Source organism: Euprymna scolopes, chromosome 15 (genome assembly GCF_053919585.1).
Source record: "Euprymna scolopes isolate OS-2025 chromosome 15, ASM5391958v1, whole genome shotgun sequence".
NCBI lineage: Eukaryota > Metazoa > Mollusca > Cephalopoda > Sepiida > Sepiolidae > Euprymna > Euprymna scolopes.
The window spans coordinates 93,303,649-93,327,233 of record NC_136496.1 but is presented as its reverse complement, the minus strand read 5'-3'; the positions used below and the strand labels follow the sequence as shown (position 1 = coordinate 93,327,233).

The 23,585-nt window shown below is 27.4% G+C and overlaps 2 protein-coding genes across 2 annotated transcripts in view; one reads left to right on the top strand and one right to left on the bottom strand.

The window, feature by feature from the left end:
- Positions 1–23,585, top strand: part of LOC145293985 (enteropeptidase-like) — a 123,778-nt gene that overhangs the window by 19,433 nt on the left and 80,760 nt on the right. The window contains exon 5 of the mRNA XM_080140878.1: positions 21,850–22,173. Within this exon, the coding sequence (XP_079997004.1) occupies positions 21,850–22,173 (324 nt within the window). The remainder of the gene's footprint in view (positions 1–21,849; positions 22,174–23,585) is intronic.
- LOC145294256 (uncharacterized) lies at positions 4,773–13,341 on the bottom strand. Its single transcript, XM_080141356.1, has 3 exons — positions 13,171–13,341; positions 6,268–6,356; positions 4,773–4,776 (listed from the first exon to the last, which is right to left on the bottom strand). The coding sequence occupies exons 1-3, from the start codon at positions 13,339–13,341 to the stop codon at positions 4,773–4,775; spliced, it is 264 nt and encodes an 87-aa protein (XP_079997482.1).

The window sequence follows — 23,585 nt, the reverse complement described above, 5'->3', positions numbered from 1 at the left end:
TAATATTTCGTATGTTATTAATGTTTGGCATGTTGTTAATGTTTGGCATGTTGTTAATGTTTGGTATGTTGTTAATATTTGTTATATTGTTAATGTTTGGTATGTTGATAATATTTGGCATGTTGTTAATGTTTGGCATATTGTTAATGTTTGGTATGTTGTTAATGTTTAGACCTTTGTTAATGTTTGGCATGGTATTAATGTTTGGCATGTTATTAATGTTTGGCATATTATTAATGTTTGGCATGTTGTAAATGTTTAACATGTTATTAATATTTGGTATGTAGTTAATGTTTGGCATGTTGTTAATGTTTGGCATGTTGTTAATGTTTGGCATGTTGTTAATGTTTGGTATGTTATTAATGTTTGGCATGTTGTTAATGTTTGGCATGTTGTTAATGTTTGGTATGTTATTAATGTTTGGTTAGTTGTTAATGTTTGGCATGTTACGAATGGTTGGTATGTTGTTAATGTTTGGCATGTTATTAATGTTTGGCATGTTGTTAATGTTTGGTATGTTATTAATGTTTGGTGTGATGTTAATGTTTGGTATGTTGTTAATGTTTGGTATGTTATTAATATTTGTTTGGTATGTTATTAATGTTTGGCATATTATTAATGTTTGGCATGTTGTTAATGTTTGGCATGTTGTTAATGTTTGGTATGTTATTACTGTTTGGTTAGTTGTTAATGTTTGGCATGTTACGAATGGTTGATATGTTGTTAATGTTTGGCATGTTATTAATGTTTGGTGTGTTGTTAATGTTTGGTATGTTATTAATGTTTGGTATGTTATTAGTGTTTAGTATGTTGTTAATGTTTGGAAGTTGTTAATGTTTGGCATGTTATTAATGTTTGGTATGTTATTAATGTTTGGCATGTTGTTAATGTTTGGTATGTTATTAATGTTTGGTATATTATTAATGTCTGGCATGTTTTTAATGTTTGGTATGTTGTTAATGTTTGGTATGTTGTTAATGTTTGGCATGTTATTAATGTTTGGTATGTTGTTATTGTTTGGCATGTTGTTAATGTTTGGTTAGTTGTTAATGTTTGGCATATTATTAATGTTTGGTATGTTGTTATTGTTTGGCATGTTATTAATGTTTGGTACGTTGTTAATGTTTGATATGTTACTAATGTTTTGCATGTTATTAATGTTTGGCATGTTGTTAATGTTTGGTATTTTGTTAATGTTTGGCATGTTGTCAATTTTTGGAAAAGTGTTAATGTTTTGCATGTTATTAATGTTTGGCAAGTTGTTAATGTTTGGTATGTTATTAATGTTTGGTATGTTATTAATGTTTGGTTAGTTGTTTATGTTTGGCATGTTATGAATGTTTGGTATGTTATGAATGTTTTGTATGTTGGTAATGTTCGGTATGTTGTTAATATTTAGTATGTTGTTAATATTTGGCATGTTGTTAATGTTTTGTATGTTGTTAATGTTTGGTATGTTATTAATGTTTAGTATGTTATTAATGTTTGGCATGTTGTTAATGTTTGGTATGTTGTTAATGTTTGGTATGTTGTTAATGTTTAGTATGTTGTTAATGTTTGGCATGTTATTAATGTTTGGCATGTTGTTAATGTTTGGTATGTTGTTAATGTTTGGCATGTTGTTAATGTTTGGTATGTTGTTAATGTTTGGTATGTTATTAATGTTTGGCATGTTGTTAATGTTTGGCATGTTGTTAATGTTTAGTATGTTGTTAATGTTTGGCATGTTGTTAATGTTTGGTATGTTATTAATGTTTGACATGTTGTTAATGTTTGGCATGTTGTTAATGTTTGGTATGTTATTAATGTTTGACATGTTGTTAATGTTTGGCATGTTGTTAATGTTTGGCATGTTGTTAATGTTTGGTATGTTTTTAATATTTCGTATGTTATTAATGTTTGGCATGTTGTTAATGTTTGGCATGTTGTTAATGTTTGGTATGTTGTTAATATTTGTTATATTGTTAATGTTTGGTATGTTAATGTTTGGCATGTTGTTAATGTTTGGCATATTGTTAATGTTTGGTATGTTGTTAATGTTTAGACTTGTTAATGTTTGGCATGGTTTGTATGTTTGGCATGTTATAAATGTTTGGCATATTGATAAATGTTTGGCATTTATGTTAATGTTTGGCATGTTAATTAATGTTAAATTTGTAGTTAATGTTTGGCATGTTGTTAATGTTTGGCATGTTGTTAATGTTTGGCATGTTGTTAATGTTTGGTATGTTATTAATGTTTGGCATGTTGTTAATGTTTGGCATGTTGTTAATGTTTGGTATGTTATTAATGTTTGGTTAGTTGTTAATGTTTGGCATGTTACGAATGGTTGGTATGTTGTTAATGTTTGGCATGTTATTAATGTTTGGCATGTTGTTAATGTTTGGTATGTTATTAATGTTTGGTGTGATATTAATGTTTGGTATGTTGTTAATGTTTGGTATGTTGTTAATGTTTGGTATGTTGTTAATGTTTGGTATGTTATTAATATTTGTTTGGTATGTTATTAATGTTTGGCATATTATTAATGTTTGGCATGTTGTTAATGTTTGGCATGTTGTTAATGTTTGGTATGTTATTACTGTTTGGTTAGTTGTTAATGTTTGGCATGTTACGAATGGTTGATATGTTGTTAATGTTTGGCATGTTATTAATGTTTGGTGTGTTGTTAATGTTTGGTATGTTATTAATGTTTGGTATGTTATTAGTGTTTAGTATGTTGTTAATGTTTGGAAGTTGTTAATGTTTGGCATGTTATTAATGTTTGGTATGTTATTAATGTTTGGCATGTTGTTAATGTTTGGTATGTTATTAATGTTTGGTATATTATTAATGTCTGGCATGTTTTTAATGTTTGGTATGTTGTTAATGTTTGGTATGTTGTTAATGTTTGGCATGTTATTAATGTTTGGTATGTTGTTATTGTTTGGCATGTTGTTAATGTTTGGTTAGTTGTTAATGTTTGGCATGTTATTAATGTTTGGTATGTTGTTATTGTTTGGCATGTTATTAATGTTTGGTACGTTGTTAATGTTTGATATGTTACTAATGTTTTGCATGTTATTAATGTTTGGCATGTTGTTAATGTTTGGTATTTTGTTAATGTTTGGCATGTTGTCAATTTTTGGAAAAGTGTTAATGTTTTGCATGTTATTAATGTTTGGCAAGTTGTTAATGTTTGGTATGTTATTAATGTTTGGTATGTTATTAATGTTTGGTTAGTTGTTTATGTTTGGCATGTTATGAATGTTTGGTATGTTATGAATGTTTTGTATGTTGGTAATGTTCGGTATGTTGTTAATATTTAGTATGTTGTTAATATTTGGCATGTTGTTAATGTTTTGTATGTTGTTAATGTTTGGTATGTTATTAATGTTTAGTATGTTATTAATGTTTGGCATGTTGTTAATGTTTGGTATGTTGTTAATGTTTTGTATGTTGTTAATGTTTGGTATGTTATTAATGTTTGGTATGTTGTTAATGTTTGGTATGTTGGTATGTTGGTAATGTTTGGTATGTTGTTAAGGTTTGGCATGTTGTTAATGTTTGGCATGTTGTTAATGTTTGGTATGTTTTTAATGTTTGGTATGTTATTAATGTTTGGCATGTTGTTAATGTTTGGCATGTTGTTAATGTTTGTTATATTGTTAATGTTTGGTATGTTGTAAAAATTTGGTATGTTGTTAATGTTTGGAATGTTATTTATGTTTAGTATGTTTTTAATGTTTGGCATGTTGTTAATGTTCGGTATGTTGTTAATGTTTTGTATGTTGTTAATGTTTTGTATGTTATTAATGTTTGGCATGTTGTTAATGTTTGGTATGTTGTTAATGTTTGGTATGTTGTTAATGTTTGGCATGTTGTTAATGTTTGGCATGTTGTTCATGTTTGGTATGTGTTTAATGTTTGGTATGTTATTAATGTTTGGCATGTTATTAATGTTTGGTATGTTGTTAATGTTTGTTATATTGTTAATGTTTTGTATGTTGTTAATATTTGGCATGTTGTGAATGTTTGGCATGTTGTTAATGTTTGGTATGTTGTTAATGTTTGGACTTTTGTTAATGTTTGGCATGTTATTAATGTTTGGCATGTTATTAATGTTTGGCATATTATTAATGTTTGGCATGTTGTTAATGTTTTGCATGTTATTAATATTTGGTATGTTGTTAATATTTGGCATGTTGTTAATGTTTGGTATGTTATTAATGTTGGGATGTTGTTAATGTTTGGTATGTTATTAATGTTTAGTGTGTTGTTAATGTTTGGTATGTTATTAATGTTTGGTATGTTGTTAATGTTTGGTATGTTGTTAATGTTTGGAGGTTGTTAATGTTTGGCATGTTATTAATGTTTGGTATGTTATTAATGTTTGGCATGTTGCTAATGTTTGGTATGTCATTAATGTTTGGTATATAATTAATGTCTAGCATGTTCTTAATGTTTGGTATCTTGTTAATGTTTGGTATGTTGTTAATGTTTGGCATGTTGTTAATGTTTGGTTAGTTGTTAAAGTTGGGCATGTTATTTATGTTTGGTACGTTGTTAATGTTTGGCATGTTGTTAATGTTTCGTATGTTACTAATGTTTGGCATGTTATTAATATTTGGTATGTTGTTAATGTTTGGTATGTTGTTAATGTTTGGCATGTTGTTAATTTTTGGAAAAGTGTTAATGTTTGGCATGTTGTTAATGTTTGGTATGTTATTAATGTTTAGTATGTTGTTAATGTTTGGTGTGTTGTTAATGTTTGGTATGTTTTTAATGTTTTGTTAGCTGTTAATTTTTGGCATGTTATGAATGTTTGGTATGTTATTAATGTTTTGTATGTTATTAATGTTTGGCATGTTATTAATGTTTGGTATGTTATTAATGTTTGGTATATTGTAAATGTTTGGTATGTTATTAATGTTTAGTATGTTATTAATGTTTGGTATGTTGTTAATGTTTGGTATGTTATTAATGTTTAGTATGTTATTAATGTTTGGTATCTTGTTAATGTTCGGTATGTTGTTAATATTTGGTATATTGTTAATATTTGGCATGTTGTTAATGTTTGGTATGTTGTTAATGCTTGGTATGTTATTAATGTTTAGTATGTTATTAATGTTTGGCATGTTGTTAATGTTTGGTATGTTGTTAATGTTTGGCATGTTGTTAACGTTTGGTATGTTGTTAATGTTTGGTATGATATTAATGCTTGGTATGTTATTAATGTTTGGCATGTTTTTAATGTTTGGTATGTTATTAATGTTTTGCATGTTGTTAATATTTGGCATGTTGTTAATGTTTTGTATGTTGTTAATGTTTTGTATGTTATTAATGTTTGGTATGTTATTAATGTTTGGTATATTATTAATATGTGGCGTGTTATTAATGTTTGGTATGTTATTAATGTTTGGCATGTTTTAAATTTTTGGTATGTTATTAATGTTTGGCATGTTGTTGATGTTTGGTATGTTGTTAATATTTAGCATGTTGGAAATGTTTGGTATGTTATTAATGTTTTGCATGTTGTTAATGTTTGATGTGTTGTTAATGTATGGCTTGTTGTTAATGTTTGGTATGTTGTTAATATTTCGTATGTTGTTAATGTTTGGTATGTTGTTAATGTTTGGTATGTTGTTAATGTTTGGCATGTTTTTAATGTTTGGCATGTTGTTAATGTTTGGCATGTTGTTAATGTTCGGTATGTTGTAAATGTTTGGTATGTTGTTAATGTTTTGCATGTTGTTAATGTTTGCTATATTGTTAATGTTTGGCATGTTATTAATGTTTGGTATGTTGTTAATGTTTAGTATGTTGTTAATGTTTTGTATGTTATTAATGGTTTGTATGTTATTAATGTTTGGCATGTTATTAATGTGTGGCATGTTGTAAATGTTTGGTATGTTATTAATGTTTTGCATGTTGTTAATGTTTGGAATGTTGCTAATGTTTGGCATGTTGTTAATGTTTGGTATGTTGTTAATGTTTGGTATGTTGTTAATGTTTGGCATGTTGTTAATATATGGTATTTTGTTAATGTTTTGCATGTTGTAAATGTTTGGTATGTTCTTAATGATTGGCATGTTGTTAATGTTTGGTCTGTTGTTAATGTTTGGCATGTTGTTAATATTTTGTATGTTGTTAATAATTGGTATGTTATTAATGTTTGGTATGTTATTAATGTTTTGTATGTTATTAATGTTTGGCATGTAATTAATGCTTGGTATGTTGTTAATGTTTTGTATAATATTAATGTTTGGTATGTTATTAATATTTTGCATGTTGTTAATGTTTGGTATGTTGTTAATGTTTGGCGTGTTGTTAATGTCTGGCATGTTGTTAATGTTTGGTATGTTATTAATGTTTGGTATGTTGTTAATGTTTGGTATGTTTTTAATGTTTGGCATGTTGCTAATGTTTGGATATTGTAAAGGTTTGGTATGTTATTAATGTTTGGCATGTTCTTAATGTTTGGTATATTGTTAATGTTTGGCATGTTTGGTATGTTGTTAATGTTTTGCATGTTGTTAATGTTTGGCATGTTGTTAATGTTTGGTGTGTTGATAATGTTTGGTATGTTTTGTATGTTTTGTTAGTTGTTTATGTTTGGCATGTTATGAATGTTTGGTATGTTATTAATGTTTTATATGTTATTAATGTTTGGCATGATATTAATGTTTGGTATGTTATTAATGTTTGGTATGTTGTAAATGTTTGGTATGTTATTAATGTTTAGTATGTTATTAATGTTTGGTATGTTGTTAATGTTTGGTGTGTTATTAATGTTTAGTATGTTATTAATGTTTGGTATGTTGTTAATGTTCGGTATGTTGTTAATATTTTGTATGTTGTTAATATTTGGCATGTTAATGTTTGGTATGTTGTTAATGCTTGGTATGTTATTAATGTTTAGTATGTTATTAATGTTTGGCATGTTGTTAATATTTGGTATGTTGTTAATGTTTTGTATGTTGTTAATGTCTGGTATGTTGTTAATGTTTGGCATGTTGTTAATGTTTGGTATCTTGTTAATATTTGGTATGATATTAATGCTTGGTATGTTATTAATGTTTGGCATGTTTTTAATGTTTGGCATATTGTTAATGTTTGTCATGTTGTTAATGTTTGGTATGTTATTAATGTTGGCATGTTGTTAATATTTGGCATGTTGTTAATGTTTGGTATGTTGTTAATATTTTGTATGTTATTAATGTTTGGTATGTTATTCATGTTTGGTATATTATTATTATGTTGCGTTTAATTAATGTTTGGTATGTTATTAATGTTTGGCATGTTTTAAATTTTTGGTATGTTATTAATGTTTGGCATGTTGTTAACGCTGGGTATGCTGTTAATATTTGGCATGTTTGAAATGTGTGGTATGTTATTAATGTTTTGCATGTTGTTAATGTTTGATGTGTTGTTAATGTTTGGCATGTTGTTAATGTTTGGTATGTTGTTTATATTTTGTATGTTGTTAATGTTTGGTATGTTGTTAATGTTTGGCATGTTTTTAATGTTTGGCATGTTGTTAATGTTTGGCATGTTGTTAATGTTTGGTATGTTGTAAATGTTTGGTATGTTGTTAATGTGTTGCATGTTGTGAATGTTTGCTATATTGTTAATGTTGGGCATGTTATAAATGTTTGGTATGTTGTTAATGTTTAGTATGTTGTTAATGTTTTGTATGTTATTAATGGTTTGTATGTTATTAATGTTTGGCATGTTATTAATGTGTGGCATGTTGTAAATGTTTGGTATGTTATTAATGTTTTGCATGTTGTTAATGTTTGGAATGTTGGTAATGTTTGGTATGTTGTTAATGTTTGGTATGTTGTTAATGTTTGGTATGTTGTTAATGTTTGGTATGTTGTTAATGTTTGGTATGTTGTTAATATTTGATATGTTGTTAATGTTTGGCATGTTGTAAATGTTTGGTATGTTCTTAATGATTGGCATGTTGTTAATGTTTGGTCTGTTGTTAATGTTTGGCATGTTGTTAATATTTTGTATGTTATTAATTATAAGTATGTTATTAATGTTTGGTATGTTATTAATGTTTTGTATGTTATTAATGTTTGGCATGTAATTAATGCTTGGTATGTTGTTAATGTTTGTATAATATTAATGTTTGGTATGTTATTAATATTTTGCATGTTGTTAATGTTTGGTATGTTGTTAATGTTTGGCGTGTTGTTAATGTTTGGCATGTTGTTAATGTTTAGTATGTTATTAATGTTTGGTATGTTGTTAATGTTTGGTATGTTATTAATGTTTGGCATGTTGCTAATATTTGGATATTGTAAATGTTTGGTATGTGATTAATGTTTGGCATGTTCTTAATGTTTGGCATGTTCTTAATGTTTGGTATATTGTTAATGTTTGGCATGTTTGGTATGTTGTTAATATTTGGCATGTTGTTAATATTTGATATGTTGTTAATGTTTGGTATGTTGTTAATATTTGGTATGTTGTTAATGTTTGGTATGTTATTAATATTTAACATGTGGTTAATGTTTGGTATGTTATTAATGTTTGGAATGTTGTTAATAATTTGCATGTTGTTTATGTTTGGCATGTTGTTAATGTTTGGTATGTTTTTAATGTTTGGTATGTTATTAATGTTTTGTATGTTATTAATGTTTGGTATGTTGTTAATGTTTGGTATGTTGTTAATCTTTAGCATGTTGGTAATGTTTGGCACTTTATTAATGTTTGGTGTATTGTTAATGTTTGGTATGTTGTTTATGTTTGGTATGTTGTTTATGTTTGGCATGTTATTAATATTTGGCATGTTGTTAATGTTTGGTATGTTGTTAATGTCTGGTATTTTATTAACGTTTGGCATGTTGTTAATTATTTGGTATGTTATTAATGTTTGCTATGTTGTTAATTTTGGGTGTCCTATTAATGTTTGGCATCTTGTTAATGTTTGGTATGTCGTTAATGTTTGGTATGTTGTTAATGTTTTGCATGTTGTTAATGTTTGCTATGATATTAATGTTTGGTATATGGTTAATGTTTGGAATGTTGTTAATGTTTGGTATGTTGTTAATGTTTGGCATGTTATTAATGTTTGGTATATTCTTAATGTTTGGCATGTTGTTAATATTTGGTATGTTGTTAATGTTTTGTATGTTTTTAATGTTTGGCATATTGTTAATCTTTGGTATGTTGTTAATGTTTGGTATGTTGTTAATATTCGGTATGTTATTAATGTTTTGCATGTTGTTAATGATCGGTATTTTATTAATGTTTGGTATGTTGTGTATGTTTAATATGTTATTAATGTTTGGTATGTTAATTATGTTTGGCATGTTGTTAATTTTTGGTAAGTTGTTAATGTTTGGCATGTTATTAATGCTTGGAAAGTTGTTAATGCTTGGTATGTTATTAATGTTTAGTATGTTGTTAATGTTTGGTATGTTATTAATGTTTTGTATGTTATTAATGTTTGGTTAGTTGTTAATGTTTGGCATGTTATGAATATTTGGTATGTTATTAATGTTTGGTCTGTTGTTAATGTTTGGTATGTTATTAATGTTTGGTATGTTATTAATGTTTGGCATGTTGTGAATGTTTGGTATGGTATTAATGTTTGGCATGTTGTTGATGTTTTGTATGTTGTTAATGTTTGGCATGTTGTTAATGTTTGGTATGTTGCTAATGTTTGGTATGTTGTTAATGTTTGGTAGGTTATTAATGTTTGGCATGTTGTTAATGTTTGGTATGTTTTTAATGTTTTGTATGTTGTTAATGTTTGGTATGTTATTAATGTTTGGTATGTTGTTAATGTTTGGTATTTTGTTTATGTTTGGTATGTTATTAATGTTTGGTATGTTATTAATGTTTGGCATGTTGTTAATGTTTGGTATTTTGTTAATGTTTTGCATGTTGTTAATGTTTGCTATGTTGTTTATGTTTGGTATTTTATTAATGTTTGGTATGTTTTTAATTTTTGGTACGTTATGAATGTTTGGTATGTTATTAATGTTTGGCATGTTGTTAATGTTTTGTATGTTGTTAATGTTTGGTATGTTGTTACTGTTTGGTATGTTGTTAATATTTGGTGTGTTGTGAATGTTTGGCATGTTGTTAATGTTTGGTATGTTATTAATGTTTGGCATGTTGGTAATGTTTTGCATGTTGTTAATGTTTGGCATTTTATTAATGTTTGATATGTTGTTAATGTTTGGCATGTTGTTAATGTTTGGTATGTTGTTAATGTTTGGTATGTTGTTAATGTTTGGTACGTTATTAATATTTGGTATGTTGTTACTATTTGGTATGTTGTTAATGTTTGATATGTTGTTAATGTTTGGTATGTTATTAATATTTGGCATGTTGTTAATCTTTGGTATATTATTAATGTTTGGTATGCTATTAATGTTTGGTTAGTTTGTAATGTTTAGCATGTTATGAATATTTGGTATGTTGTTAATGTTTTGTATGTTATTAATGTTTGGCATGTTATTAATGTTTGGTATGTTATTAATGTTTTGTTAGTTGTTAATGTTTGGCATGTTATGAATGTTTGGTATGTTATTAATGTTTTGTATGTTATTAATGTTTGGCATGTTATTAATGTTTGGTATGTTATTAATGTTTGGTATATTGTAAATGTTTGGTATGTTATTAATGTTTAGTATGTTATTAATGTTTGGTATGTTGTTAATGTTTGGTATGTTATTAATGTTTAGTATGTTATTAATGTTTGGTATGTTGTTAATGTTCGGTATGTTGTTAATATTTGGTATGTTGTTAATATTTGGCATGTTGTTAATGTTTGGTATGTTGTTAATGCTTGGTATGTTATTAATGTTTAGTATGTTATTAATGTTTGGCATGTTGTTAATGTTTGGTATGTTGTTAATGTTTGGCATGTTGTTAACGTTTGCTATGTTGTTAATGTTTTGTATGATATTAATGCTTGGTATGTTATTAATGTTTGGCATGTTTTTAATGTTTGGTATGTTATTAATGTTTTGCATGTTGTTAATATTTGGCATGTTGTTAATGTTTTGTATGTTGTTAATGTTTTGTATGTTATTAATGTTTGGTATGTTATTAATGTTTGGTATATTATTAATATGTGGCGTGTTATTAATGTTTGGTATGTTATTAATGTTTGGCATGTTTTAAATTTTTGGTATGTTATTAATGTTTGGCATCTTGTTGATGTTTGGTATGTTGTTAATATTTAGCATGTTGGAAATGTTTGGTATGTTATTAATGTTTTGCATGTTGTTAATGTTTGATGTGTTGTTAATGTATGGCTTGTTGTTAATGTTTGGTATGTTGTTAATATTTCGTATGTTGTTAATGTTTGGTATGTTGTTAATGTTTGGCATGTTTTTAATGTATGGCATGTTGTTAATGTTTGGCATGTTGTTAATGTTCGGTATGTTGTAAATGTTTGGTATGTTGTTAATGTTTTGCATGTTGTTAATGTTTTCTATATTGTTAATGTTTGGCATGTTAATAATGTTTGGTATGTTGTTAATGTTTAGTATGTTGTTAATGTTTTGTATGTTATTAATGGTTTGTATGTTATTAATGTTTGGCATGTTATTAATGTGTGGCATGTTGTAAATGTTTGGTATGTTATTAATGTTTTGCATGTTGTTAATGTTTGGAATGTTGTTAATGTTTGTTATGTTGTTATGTTTGGCATGTTGTTAATGTTTGGTATGTTGTTAATATATGGTATTTTGTTAATGTTTGGCATGTTGTAAATGTTTGGTATGTTCTTAATGATTGGCATGTTGTTAATGTTTGGTCTGTTGTTAATGTTTGGCATGTTGTTAATATTTTGTATGTTGTTAATAATTGGTATGTTATTAATGTTTGGTATGTTATTAATGTTTTGTATGTTATTAATGTTTGGCATGTAATTAATGCTTGGTATGTTGTTAATGTTTGGTATAATATTAATGTTTTGTATGTTATTAATATTTTGCATGTTGTTAATGGTAGGCATGTTGTTAATGTTTGGCGTGTTGTTAATGTCTGGCATGTTGTTAATGTTTGGTATGTTATTAATATTTGGTATGTTGTTAATGTTTGGTATGTTTTTAATGTTTGGCATGTTGCTAATGTTTGGATATTGTAAAGGTTTGGTATGTTATTAATGTTTGGCATGTTCTTAATGTTTGGCATGTTCTTAATGTTTGGTATATTGTTAATGTTTGGCATGTTTGGTATGTTGTTAATATTTTGCATGTTGTTAATGTTTGGAATGTTGTTAATGTTTGGTGTGTTGATAATGTTTGGTATGTTTTGTATGTTTTGTTAGTTGTTAATGTTTGGCATGTTATGAATGTTTGGTATGTTATTAATGTTTTATATGTTATTAATGTTTGGCATGATATTAATGTTTGGTATGTTATTAATGTTTGGTATGTTGTAAATGTTTGGTATGTTATTAATGTTTAGTATGTTATTAATGTTTGGTATGTTGTTAATGTTTGGTGTGTTATTAATGTTTAGTATGTAATTAATGTTTGGTATGTTGTTAATGTTCGGTATGTTGTTAATATTTTGTATGTTGTTAATATTTGGCATGTTAATGTTTGGTATGTTGTTAATGCTTGGTATGTTATTAATGTTTAGTATGTTATTAATGTTTGGCATGTTGTTAATATTTGGTATGTTGTTAATGTTTTGTATGTTGTTAATGTTTGGTATGTTGTTAATGTTTGGCATGTTGTTAATGTTTGGTATGTTGTTAATATTTGGTATGATATTAATGCTTGGTATGTTATTAATGTGTGGAATATTTTTAATGTTTGGCATATTGTTAATGTTTGTCATGTTGTTAATGTTGGGTATGTTATTAATGTTTGGCATGTTGTTAATATTTGGCATGTTGTTAATGTTTGGTATGTTGTTAATGTTTTGTATGTTATTAATGTTTGGTATGTTATTCATGTTTGGTATATTATTATTATGTGGCGTTTAATTAATGTTTGGTATGTTATTAATGTTTGGCATGTTTTAAATTTTTGGTATGTTATTAATGTTTGGCATGTTGTTAATATATGGTATTTTGTTAATGTTTGGCATGTTGTAAATGTTTGGTATGTTCTTAATGATTGGCATGTTGTTAATGTTTGGTCTGTTGTTAATGTTTGGCATGTTGTTAATATTTTGTATGTTGTTAGTAATTGGTATGTTATTAATGTTTGGTATGTTATTAATGTTTTGTATGTTATTAATGTTTGGCATGTAATTAATGCTTGGTATGTTGTTAATGTTTGGTATAATATTAATGTTTGGTATGTTATTAATATTTTGCATGTTGTTAATGTTTGGTATGTTGTTAATGTTTGGCGTGTTGTTAATGTCTGGCATGCTGTTAATGTTTGGTATGTTATTAATGTTTGGTATGTTGTTAATGTTTGGTATGTTTTTAATGTTTGGCATGTTGCTAATGTTTGGATATTGTAAAGGTTTGGTATGTTATTAATGTTTGGCATGTTCTTAATGTTTGGCATGTTCTTAATGTTTGGTATATTGTTAATGTTTGGCATGTTTGGTATGTTGTTAATGTTTTGCATGTTGTTAATGTTTGGCATGTTGTTAATGTTTGGTGTGTTGATAATGTTTGGTATGTTTTGTATGTTTTGTTAGTTGTTAATGTTTGGCATGTTATGAATGTTTGGTATGTTATTAATGTTTTATATGTTATTAATGTTTGGCATGATATTAATGTTTGGTATGTTATTAATGTTTGGTATGTTGTAAATGTTTGGTATGTTATTAATGTTTAGTATGTTATTAATGTTTGGTATGTTGTTAATGTTTGGTGTGTTATTAATGTTTAGTATGTTATTAATGTTTGGTATGTTGTTAATGTTCGGTATGTTGTTAATATTTTGTATGTTGTTAATATTTGGCATGTTAATGTTTGGTATGTTGTTAATGCTTGGTATGTTATTAATGTTTAGTATGTTATTAATGTTTGGCATGTTATTAATATTTGGTATGTTGTTAATGTTTTGTATGTTGTTAATGTTTGGTATGTTGTTAATGTTTGGCATGTTGTTAATGTTTGGTATGTTGTTAATATTTTGTATGATATTAATGCTTGGTATGTTATTAATGTTTGGCATGTTTTTAATGTTTGGCATATTGTTAATGTTTGTCATGTTGTTAATGTTTGGTATGTTATTAATGTTTGGCATGTTGTTAATATTTGGCATGTTGTTAATGTTTGGTATGTTGTTAATGTTTTGTATGTTATTAATGTTTGGTATGTTATTCATGTTTGGTATATTATTATTATGTGGCGTTTAATTAATGTTTGGTATGTTATTAATGTTTGGCATGTTTTAAATTTTTGTATGTTATTAATGTTTGGCATGTTGTTAACGCTGGGTATGCTGTTAATATTTGGCATGTTGGAAATGTGTGGTATGTTATTAATGTTTTGCATGTTGTTAATGTTTGATGTGTTGTTAATGTTTGGCATGTTGTTAATGTTTGGTATGTTGTTTATATTTTGTATGTTGTTAATGTTTTGTATGTTGTTAATGTTTGGCATGTTTTTAATGTTTGGCATGTTGTTAATGTTTGGCATGTTGTTATGTTTGGCATGTTGTTAATGTTTGGTATGTTGTTAATGTGTTGCATGTTGTGAATGTTTGCAATATTGTTAATGTTGGGCATGTTATTAATGTTTGGAATGTTGTTAATGTTTAGTATGTTGTTAATGTTTTGTATGTTATTAATGGTTTGTATGTTATTAATGTTTGGCATGTTATTAATGTGTGGCATGTTGTAAATGTTTGGTATGTTATTAATGTTTTGCATGTTGTTAATGTTTGGAATGTTGGTAATGTTTGGTATGTTGTTAATGTTTGGTATGTTGTTAATGTTTGGTATGTTGTTAATGTTTGGCATGTTGTTAATGTTTGGTATGTTGTTAATATTTGATATGTTGTTAATGTTTGGCATGTTGTAAATGTTTGGTATGTTCTTAATGATTGGCATGTTGTTAATGTTTGGTCTGTTGTTAATGTTTGGCATGTTGTTAATATTTTGTATGTTGTTAATAATAAGTATGTTATTAATGTTTGGTATGTTATTAATGTTTTGTATGTTATTAATGTTTGGCATGTAATTAATGCTTGGTATGTTGTTAATGTTTGTATAATATTAATGTTTGGTATGTTATTAATATTTTGCATGTTGTTAATGTTTGGTATGTTGTTAATGTTTGGCGTGTTGTTAATGTTTGGCATGTTGTTAATGTTAAGCATGTTATTAATGTTTGGTATGTTGTTAATTTTTGGTATGTTATTAATGTTTGGCATGTTGCTAATATTTGGATATTGTAAATGTTTGGTATGTGATTAATGTTTGGCATGTTCTTAATGTTTGGCATGTTATTAATGTTTGGTATATTGTTAATGTTTGGCATGTTTGGTATGTTGTTAATATTTGGCATGTTGTTAATATTTGATATGTTGTTAATGTTTGGTATGTTGTTAATATTTGGTATGTTGTTAATGTTTTGTATGTTTTTAATGTTTGGCATATTGTTAATCTTTGGTATGTTGTTAATGTTTAGTATGTTGTTAATATTCGGTATGTTATTAATGTTTTGCATGTTCTTAATTATCGGTATTTTATTAATGTTTGGTATGTTGTGTATGTTTAATATGTTATTAATGTTTGGTATGTTATTAATGTTTGGCATGTTGTTAATTTTTGGTAAGTTGTTAATGTTTGGCATGTTATTAATGCTTGGCAAGTTGTTATTGCTTGGTATGTTATTAATGTTTAGTATGTTGTTAATGTTTGGTATGTTATTAATGTTTTGTATGTTATTAATGTTTGGTTAGTTGTTAATGTTTGGCATGTTATGAATATTTGGTATGTTATTAATGTTTTGTATGTTATTAATGTTTGGCATGTTATTAATGTTTGGTATGTTATTAATGTTTGGTCTGTTGTTAATGTTTGGTATGTTATTAATGTTTGGTATGTTATTAATGTTTGGCATGTTGTGAATGTTTGGTATGGTATTAATGTTTGGCATGTTGTTGATGTTTGGTGTGTTGTTAATGTTTGGCATGTTGTTAATGTTTGGTATGTTGCTAATGTTTGGTATGTTGTTAATGTTTGGTAGGTTATTAATGTTTGGCATGTTGTTAATGTTTGGTATGTTTTTAATGTTTTGTATGTTGTTAATGTTTGGTATGTTATTAATGTTTGGTATGTTGTTAATGTTTGGTATTTTGTTTATGTTTGGTATGTTATTAATGTTTGGTATGTTATTAATGTTTGGCATGTTGTTAATGTTTGGTATTTTGTTAATGTTTTGCATGTTGTTAATGTTTGCTATGTTGTTTATATTTGGTATTTTATTAATGTTTGGTATGTTTTTAATTTTTGGTACGTTATGAATGTTTGGTATGTTATTAATGTTTGGCATGTTGTTAATGTTTTGTATGTTGTTAATGTTTGGTATGTTGTTACTGTTTGGTATGTTGTTAATATTTGGTGTGTTGTGAATGTTTGGCATGTTGTTAATGTTTGGTATGTTATTAATGTTTGGCATGTTGGTAATGTTTTGCATGTTGTTAATGTTTGGCATTTTATTAATGTTTGATATGTTGTTAATGTTTGGCATGTTGTTAATGTTTGGTATGTTGTTAATGTTTGGTATTTTGTTAATGTTTGGTACGTTATTAATATTTGGTATGTTGTTACTATTTGGTATGTTGTTAATGTTTGGCATGTTGTTAATGTTTGGCATGGTATTAATGTTTGGCATGTTGTTAATATTTGGTATGTTGTTAATTCTTTGCATGTTGTTAATGTTTGGTATGTTGTTAATGTTTGGTATGTTGTTAATGTTTGGTAGGTTAGTAATGTTTGGCATGTTATTAATGTTTGGTATGTTATTAATGTTTGGTATGTTGTTAATGTTTGGTATGTTATTAATGTTTTGTATGTTGTTAATGTTTGATATTTTGTTAATGTTTGGTATGTTATTAATGTTTGGTATGTTATTAATGTTTGGCATGTTGTTAATGTTTGGTATTTTGTTAATGTTTGGCATGTTGTTAATGTTTGGTATGTTGTTTATGTTTGGTATTTTATTAATGTTTGGTATGTTTTTAATGTTTGGTACGTTATGAATGTTTGGTATGTTATTAATGTTTGGCATGTTGTTAATGTTTGGTATGTTGGTTATGTTTGGTATATTGTTACTGTTTGGTATGTTGTTAATGTTAGCTATGTTGTGAATGTTTGGCATGTTGTTAATGTTTGGTATGTTATTAATGTTTGGCATGTTGTTAATGTGTTGCATGTTGTTAATGTTTGGCATTTTATTAATGTTTGGTATGTTGTTAATGTTTGGCATGTTGTTAATATTTGGTATGTTGTTAATGTTTGATATGTTGTTAATATTTGGCATGTTGTTAATGTTTGGCATGTTGTTAATGTTTTGCATTTTATTAATTTTTGGTATGTTGTTAATGTTTGGCATGTTATTAATGTTAACTCCTCTTGGTAGCTTGTTAATGTTAGGTAGCTTGTCAATGTTAACTCCTCTAATTGCTAAACACAACTGCGATGACTGGATATGTGGTAAGAATGGAAAACAATCGCATCCCCAAATCCTATTGTATTGAGATTTGGAACATAGGTACAGAAAGATTGGTGGGCAGAAACTCCGCTACAAGGATTTGATAAAGCGCCACCTAAAGGCAATGAATATGAACACGAAAAATAGGGAAGAGCTAGCAGCAGACCGAAGTTGTTATCGTAGTATTCCTCACAAAGGAAAGGCAGAAATAGAGGCAAAAATAAAGGTTAGGTCTGAACAAAAACATTACCAAAGGCAACAACCCTTGTAACTAGCCATGCACTACTTTTGGGGAAAGTTTACACACTTAGCATCGAATGCTACAATACCGTAGGATAAGGCATCGAGATCCCGACTAATCATCTTCAACTATGAAGAACTACGTGTTGATGGTGGTGGTGATTTGCTCTTACGACTGTCACAGACAAAATACAAGTCAGTATGAGTAATGCAGCAAATAAAATCATTACAAACAGAATTGGACACAAAGAGAAATAGACTAATTGTAGGATCTGACGTAGAAGATTCTTATCAGTGTAGTTATGAGTATAAACCAGGAACACGGAATGCCAGCAACGGAATGAAACATAGGTTCCCGGATGTTGATCATTCCGTAGAACTATATTCACGTAAGAAAAAATAATAGTTACCTATTTCTGTATGCACTATCCCATATACTGTACAATAATAAGTTGTGTGTCTGAAAAGAAGACGTCATGATCGATATGTTTTGCTTTTATACCAAAATGAAGATTCCTCTAATTACATGCAGCAGATTATCACAGACAAAATACAGGTAACTAGAAATAATGGCATTCCGGCACATTCATCGAGACATTTCATTATTGTAGCCCCTCCTTTGTTTACTAAACGGTGATAGATGATTTGGCGTCCCCGATGAAACATCTTCCAACAGATATTTTAACTGAAGAAATGTACCACATTCTTAAGCGAATTATTATCAGTTTCCAACAGATATTATGTATTATAATATACTAGTTGTACCCTGCCACGCGTTGCTGTGGCTCAATTTGGTGTAATTGAAAAATCTAATAAAAAGAGAAAAATACATGTTTCTTATATTTTTAGAACAGCAATCTACTCCAACAAGTGAAAAAAAAAAAATACGAAAATGAAAAAAAAAAACAAAAACGGTACTCTTGCAGAATCTGACCCGGACCCTTAGGAGTTTCCATCAATAATGGCTTGGGCTCGACTAGCAATCAATGGATTAAGCCGAACGTTGTTAAAATGTTGGAATGGCTAATCGATTCTTTTGTGGTTTTTGTAATCAAAAATGTTACTTTTCAATTAATATTTGGGTGAGGGGGGTTACAGATTCGAAAAGTTGTCCAAAAACAAATAAATGTAAACAAAGGTAAGGTAAGTTACGTTTCTACATAACTGGATAATTTGTTAGTGTTTTTATTTAATTTAAAAGGTTTAATCAGCTCGGAAAAGCACACAGTGTTTATCAATGTATTTGAAAAAGACAAATGGTCGTGGAATCTGTTGAATCTGTTAATTTTGGGAAAATAAGTAAAAAAAACTAAAAGAACTATACATAACAATGTAAGAAACCCACCGAATATATGTGACTATGACATAGGCTGACATATTTGGTGGGTTTCTGATAGTATATTGTATAGTTTTTTAGTTTTAACTCATTTTCCCAAACAACGTAATCAACAGTGTCCGCCACTATTTGTATTTTTCAAGTCGACTAAACGTTACATTAAATCAAACGGGTTTGTATTACTAAACACAGATCCGAAAAAGTTCTCGAAAAATAAATATATAACAAATAACTGTTATCTAAGGCAAGATAAGTTATTTTCTACCTAACTGGAGAAGCCAGTTTGGCAGAAAAGTAACGTATCTTGCCTTTGATAATATTTGTTATACATTTGTTTTTTTTTGCAACTTTTTCGAATCTATGTATACAGTAATGCAGAAAGAAAAAAAAACACAAAAAAAATATCCAGTTAGGTAGAAAAGTAACTTATCTTGTCTTTGAGGTCCACCTACACAATTTGTTTTAAAACTACTACTTTTAAACGTTTTCGACGATGCTGAATAAAGTAGTTTTCGAGATATAAAGACCTGTGCTATGCACTATAATTCACTAGCGGACATGAATAAACACCGCCAACCTCCCAATAATAAGAACGGCTTTCAGAATAAACAACGGCTACCCACCCATGTTAAAAATTGTAGAGGTGGACCTAAAGTAAAAATTTACTTCTTTTTTTTTTTTTTTTTTTTTAATTACTACTCTCAAAGGTTTACGAGGATGCTGAATAAGAAAAGCTTATTTACAATTTGCAGAGGCATGTAGTTCTCGAGATACAAAGACCTGTGCTATGCACTCTAATTCACTGGCGTCCATGAATAAACACCCAAACCTCCCAATATTAAGAACGGCTTTTGGAATAAAAACCGACAATCTTTCCATTTTAATAACGGCTTTAAGAAGATATTGATATTTTCAGACTGTTAGGTGCGAAACTAAGAGATAGCAATTTAGAACAGTCACCAGATCTCCGATTTGTCGATAGCAAAAGATTTAAATCTATCACTACCAAAGTGAATGAAGTCTTGCCATTTATATTGGTAAATAATTTAGATCAATGCATTAAAGTTATTAAAGTTGCTGCTAATACTGTGTCAAAGCTACTCGGAATAGAAAAAAAAAACGAAGAAAGAGCCCTGATAGAGGGCACGTTTAAATGGGTAAATAAAACAACTTAGAGAAGATTTAAGTAAACTACAAGTTCCAAGCAAGATTATTCCCAGTGGAGGTCATCATTTGATTATGTTTGTTTCTGTGGGTTAGAACACTGTCTTGACCAGGTAAAATAGAAACACATATAGTGAACTTTATATTAGTAGAGGTTGAAACAGTTGTTTGAACCAATGAACAATAAAGTAATTATTTGATGATCATAATGAGTTTTCGTTCCCTGCAGTTTGAAAAATTTTAAGTAATTATAGCTCTAGTTCTGTACTATCAAGCTATTTAATGGAACTTCATGTCGATAAAGAAATTATATTTGCAAAATGCATATAATGAATAAGAAAAATATAGAAAAAGATGTAAACATATTATTCATATATATATATATATATATATATATATATATATATAACTAGCTAATAATATCGGAAATGGTAAACTCAAATGGCAGAGTGTTAGTGAAAGGCGAATCCATAAATCTTACATACATCAAAAAAGATTTCAAATGTGTAACTGAAGAACTAAAACAGTATATCACAGATAAAACTGCCAAGGTTAACGGGTTACAGTGACCGAATTTAGTAATATTGATAAAAACAGTCTCTTCGAAAATAACCAGATTTTTTTTTTTATTTATTTAATCAACTAGACGAAAATGAAAGAGGCAAATACGTTGTATCCGATGCTGAGCTATTTCGTGTATTCTGAAAATGCATTTTTGAAAATAAAATCAAAAAATCAAAATGATGCAGAATGGACTAAAAGGCGGTTACCTCTAAAATAGAACACATGAAGAAAACCTCTTTCCCAGACTTGCACGCCTTTGGAAGACTGTTTCGCTGGCATGCTTCCCTGTTGAATACAACGTGGTAGTCTTCAAATCTAATGTAAACAAGTTCCTGTTAAGTCGTCCTCATAAATAATCAAATTCCACCTAATTTACATCATTAACTATTACTTCACTACCACCTTTCATTCACTAACGCTTATCCTCGAATGGCCCTCTGTAAAGAGCGGCGCGTTGTATCTCAGCGGTTGTATTTTGAAATGTTGGAACTGTACGTAGGCAACGCGAGAAAAACTTCAAGGGTGTGTGTTTACAAACAGACTTTCTTTTCTCCAACTTTACAACATGGCAAGGAAGAAGAAAAGAAAGAAAAAAGGACGAAAACAAAATACTGAAGATGGAGTATAGCTCTGAAATATATTTATGTGATAAATTTCAAGCAAGTAAAATATTTATTTATTTCCCTAATATTACGTTGCGATTTGGCTTTCAAGCGCACTTGATGCATATTTTATTTTATTCAAATTAAATCAACGCTTCTAAACGGAACTCACACCCTTGAAACGATTAATCATTTTCGTTTTATCATGAGTTTTTTGATAATTTGCTAATCTAAAGTAAAAAAAAAGGGGGGGTCTCGGAAAGTAATTCCTGATCACTGTCAAACTTCACATGTGCTATGTTATTATTTTAAGTAAATTTTGAATTTTCTACTTCTCTTTCTTTTCTATCCAGGGAAATATTTTTTGTCCAGGTTTGATAAAGGCAAGCTGAACCAGCACGTACTGTTGTCGCCAAGGGAAAGACTGTCGGGGCACAGCTGTTTGTCTTTTCACTATTCTTTCCACGGGAGTGGCGAGTTTAAAATATATGATATTGGTAAAAAGAAGCGCACAATAAAACCACACAACATAAACACTTGGGCAGAGGCGAGAATCTCAGTGCAAAAGGGAGAGCACCAATTCGCTTTCGTCCACAACCGTGGTAACAACCAGTACACCAATGACATTTTAAGACTGGACTCCATCAAAATCTCAAAAGGAACTTGTAATCTATTAGGTAAATCATATCCCACTGATTGATATGTCTTGTATGACTATTTCCCGTGCACGCGTGTGTTTGTCGTATCGACGTGACTTACACTTTTTTTCATTGCTTATAAGTTCATTATTTAAAAGAAAAAAAATATAATAACGTAAAGTACAAAAATATATTTTAGAACGTATTTTCTTTCATATTCAAATTAGAAATCGAATCCACAAAAATGCATTTTACTTTAAATATTTAAGAAAATATTCATTCAATTAAAACTATTACCAACCAATCATTTTATATATAGTAAAGATTTAAGCAACATTAAATTAACAACAAAATTAGTCACAATTTTATATAAAAACAAACAAACAAACAAGAATTAAAAGAAAAGATTCCTGGAAAGCACAAGTGTTATATATATATATATATATATATATATATATATATATATATATATATATATATATATATATATATATATATATATATATATATATATATATATATATATATATATATATATATATATATATATATATATATATATATATATATATATATATATATATATATATATATATATATATATATATATATATATATATATATATATATATATATATATATATATATATATATATATATATATATATATATATATATATATATATATATATATATATATATATATATATATATATATATATATATATATATATATATATATATATATATATATATATATATATATATATATATATATATATATATATATATATATATATATATATATATATATATATATATATATATATATATATATATATATATATATATATATATATATATATATATATATATATATATATATATATATATATATATATATATATATATATATATATATATATATATATATATATATATATATATATATATATATATTTATATATATACATATATATATATATACATATATATATATTAGAAAGCACAAATGTTATATATATATATATATATATATATATATATATATAACATTTACGTGGTGTGGTGGTGGTGGTGGTGGTGGTGTTAAAAAAAATAAAATGAACAATTTTTCTTGATATTTTTTTCACGGTAACATAATTATTTGAATTACAACAAAAAAAAACGAATTCTAAAAAACAATTATTTTTAAAAAGCTTTAAATGATATTACATTCAAATATTACGCGATATGAAGTTTAAACAGAATTTTTTTTTCTATAACAGGTTTCCAATATTAAAAAAAAATATATTCATATAAAATATTCACCCATAAGATAATAAAAATTGCAAAAGAAAAATTGACTAAAAAAAATTCGTTTTGATTTGATTATTTTAAATGACATAGGTTGAAATCAAAATTTGCGCTTTTTTTTTTCAAAAATATACGGAAGCCTGTAAGGACAAAAC

What these genes read in the sequence shown, in the direction of transcription:
- LOC145294256 (XM_080141356.1), bottom strand. Translation starts at nt 13,341, where the DNA reads ATGCCAGACATTAACAACACGCCAAACATTAACAACATACCAAACATT. An exon ending in ACATTAATAACATACCAAAC is followed by an intron (nt 6,357 to 13,170) that starts ATTAATAACATA and finishes ATTAACAACATA; the next exon opens with CCAAACATTAATAACATACC.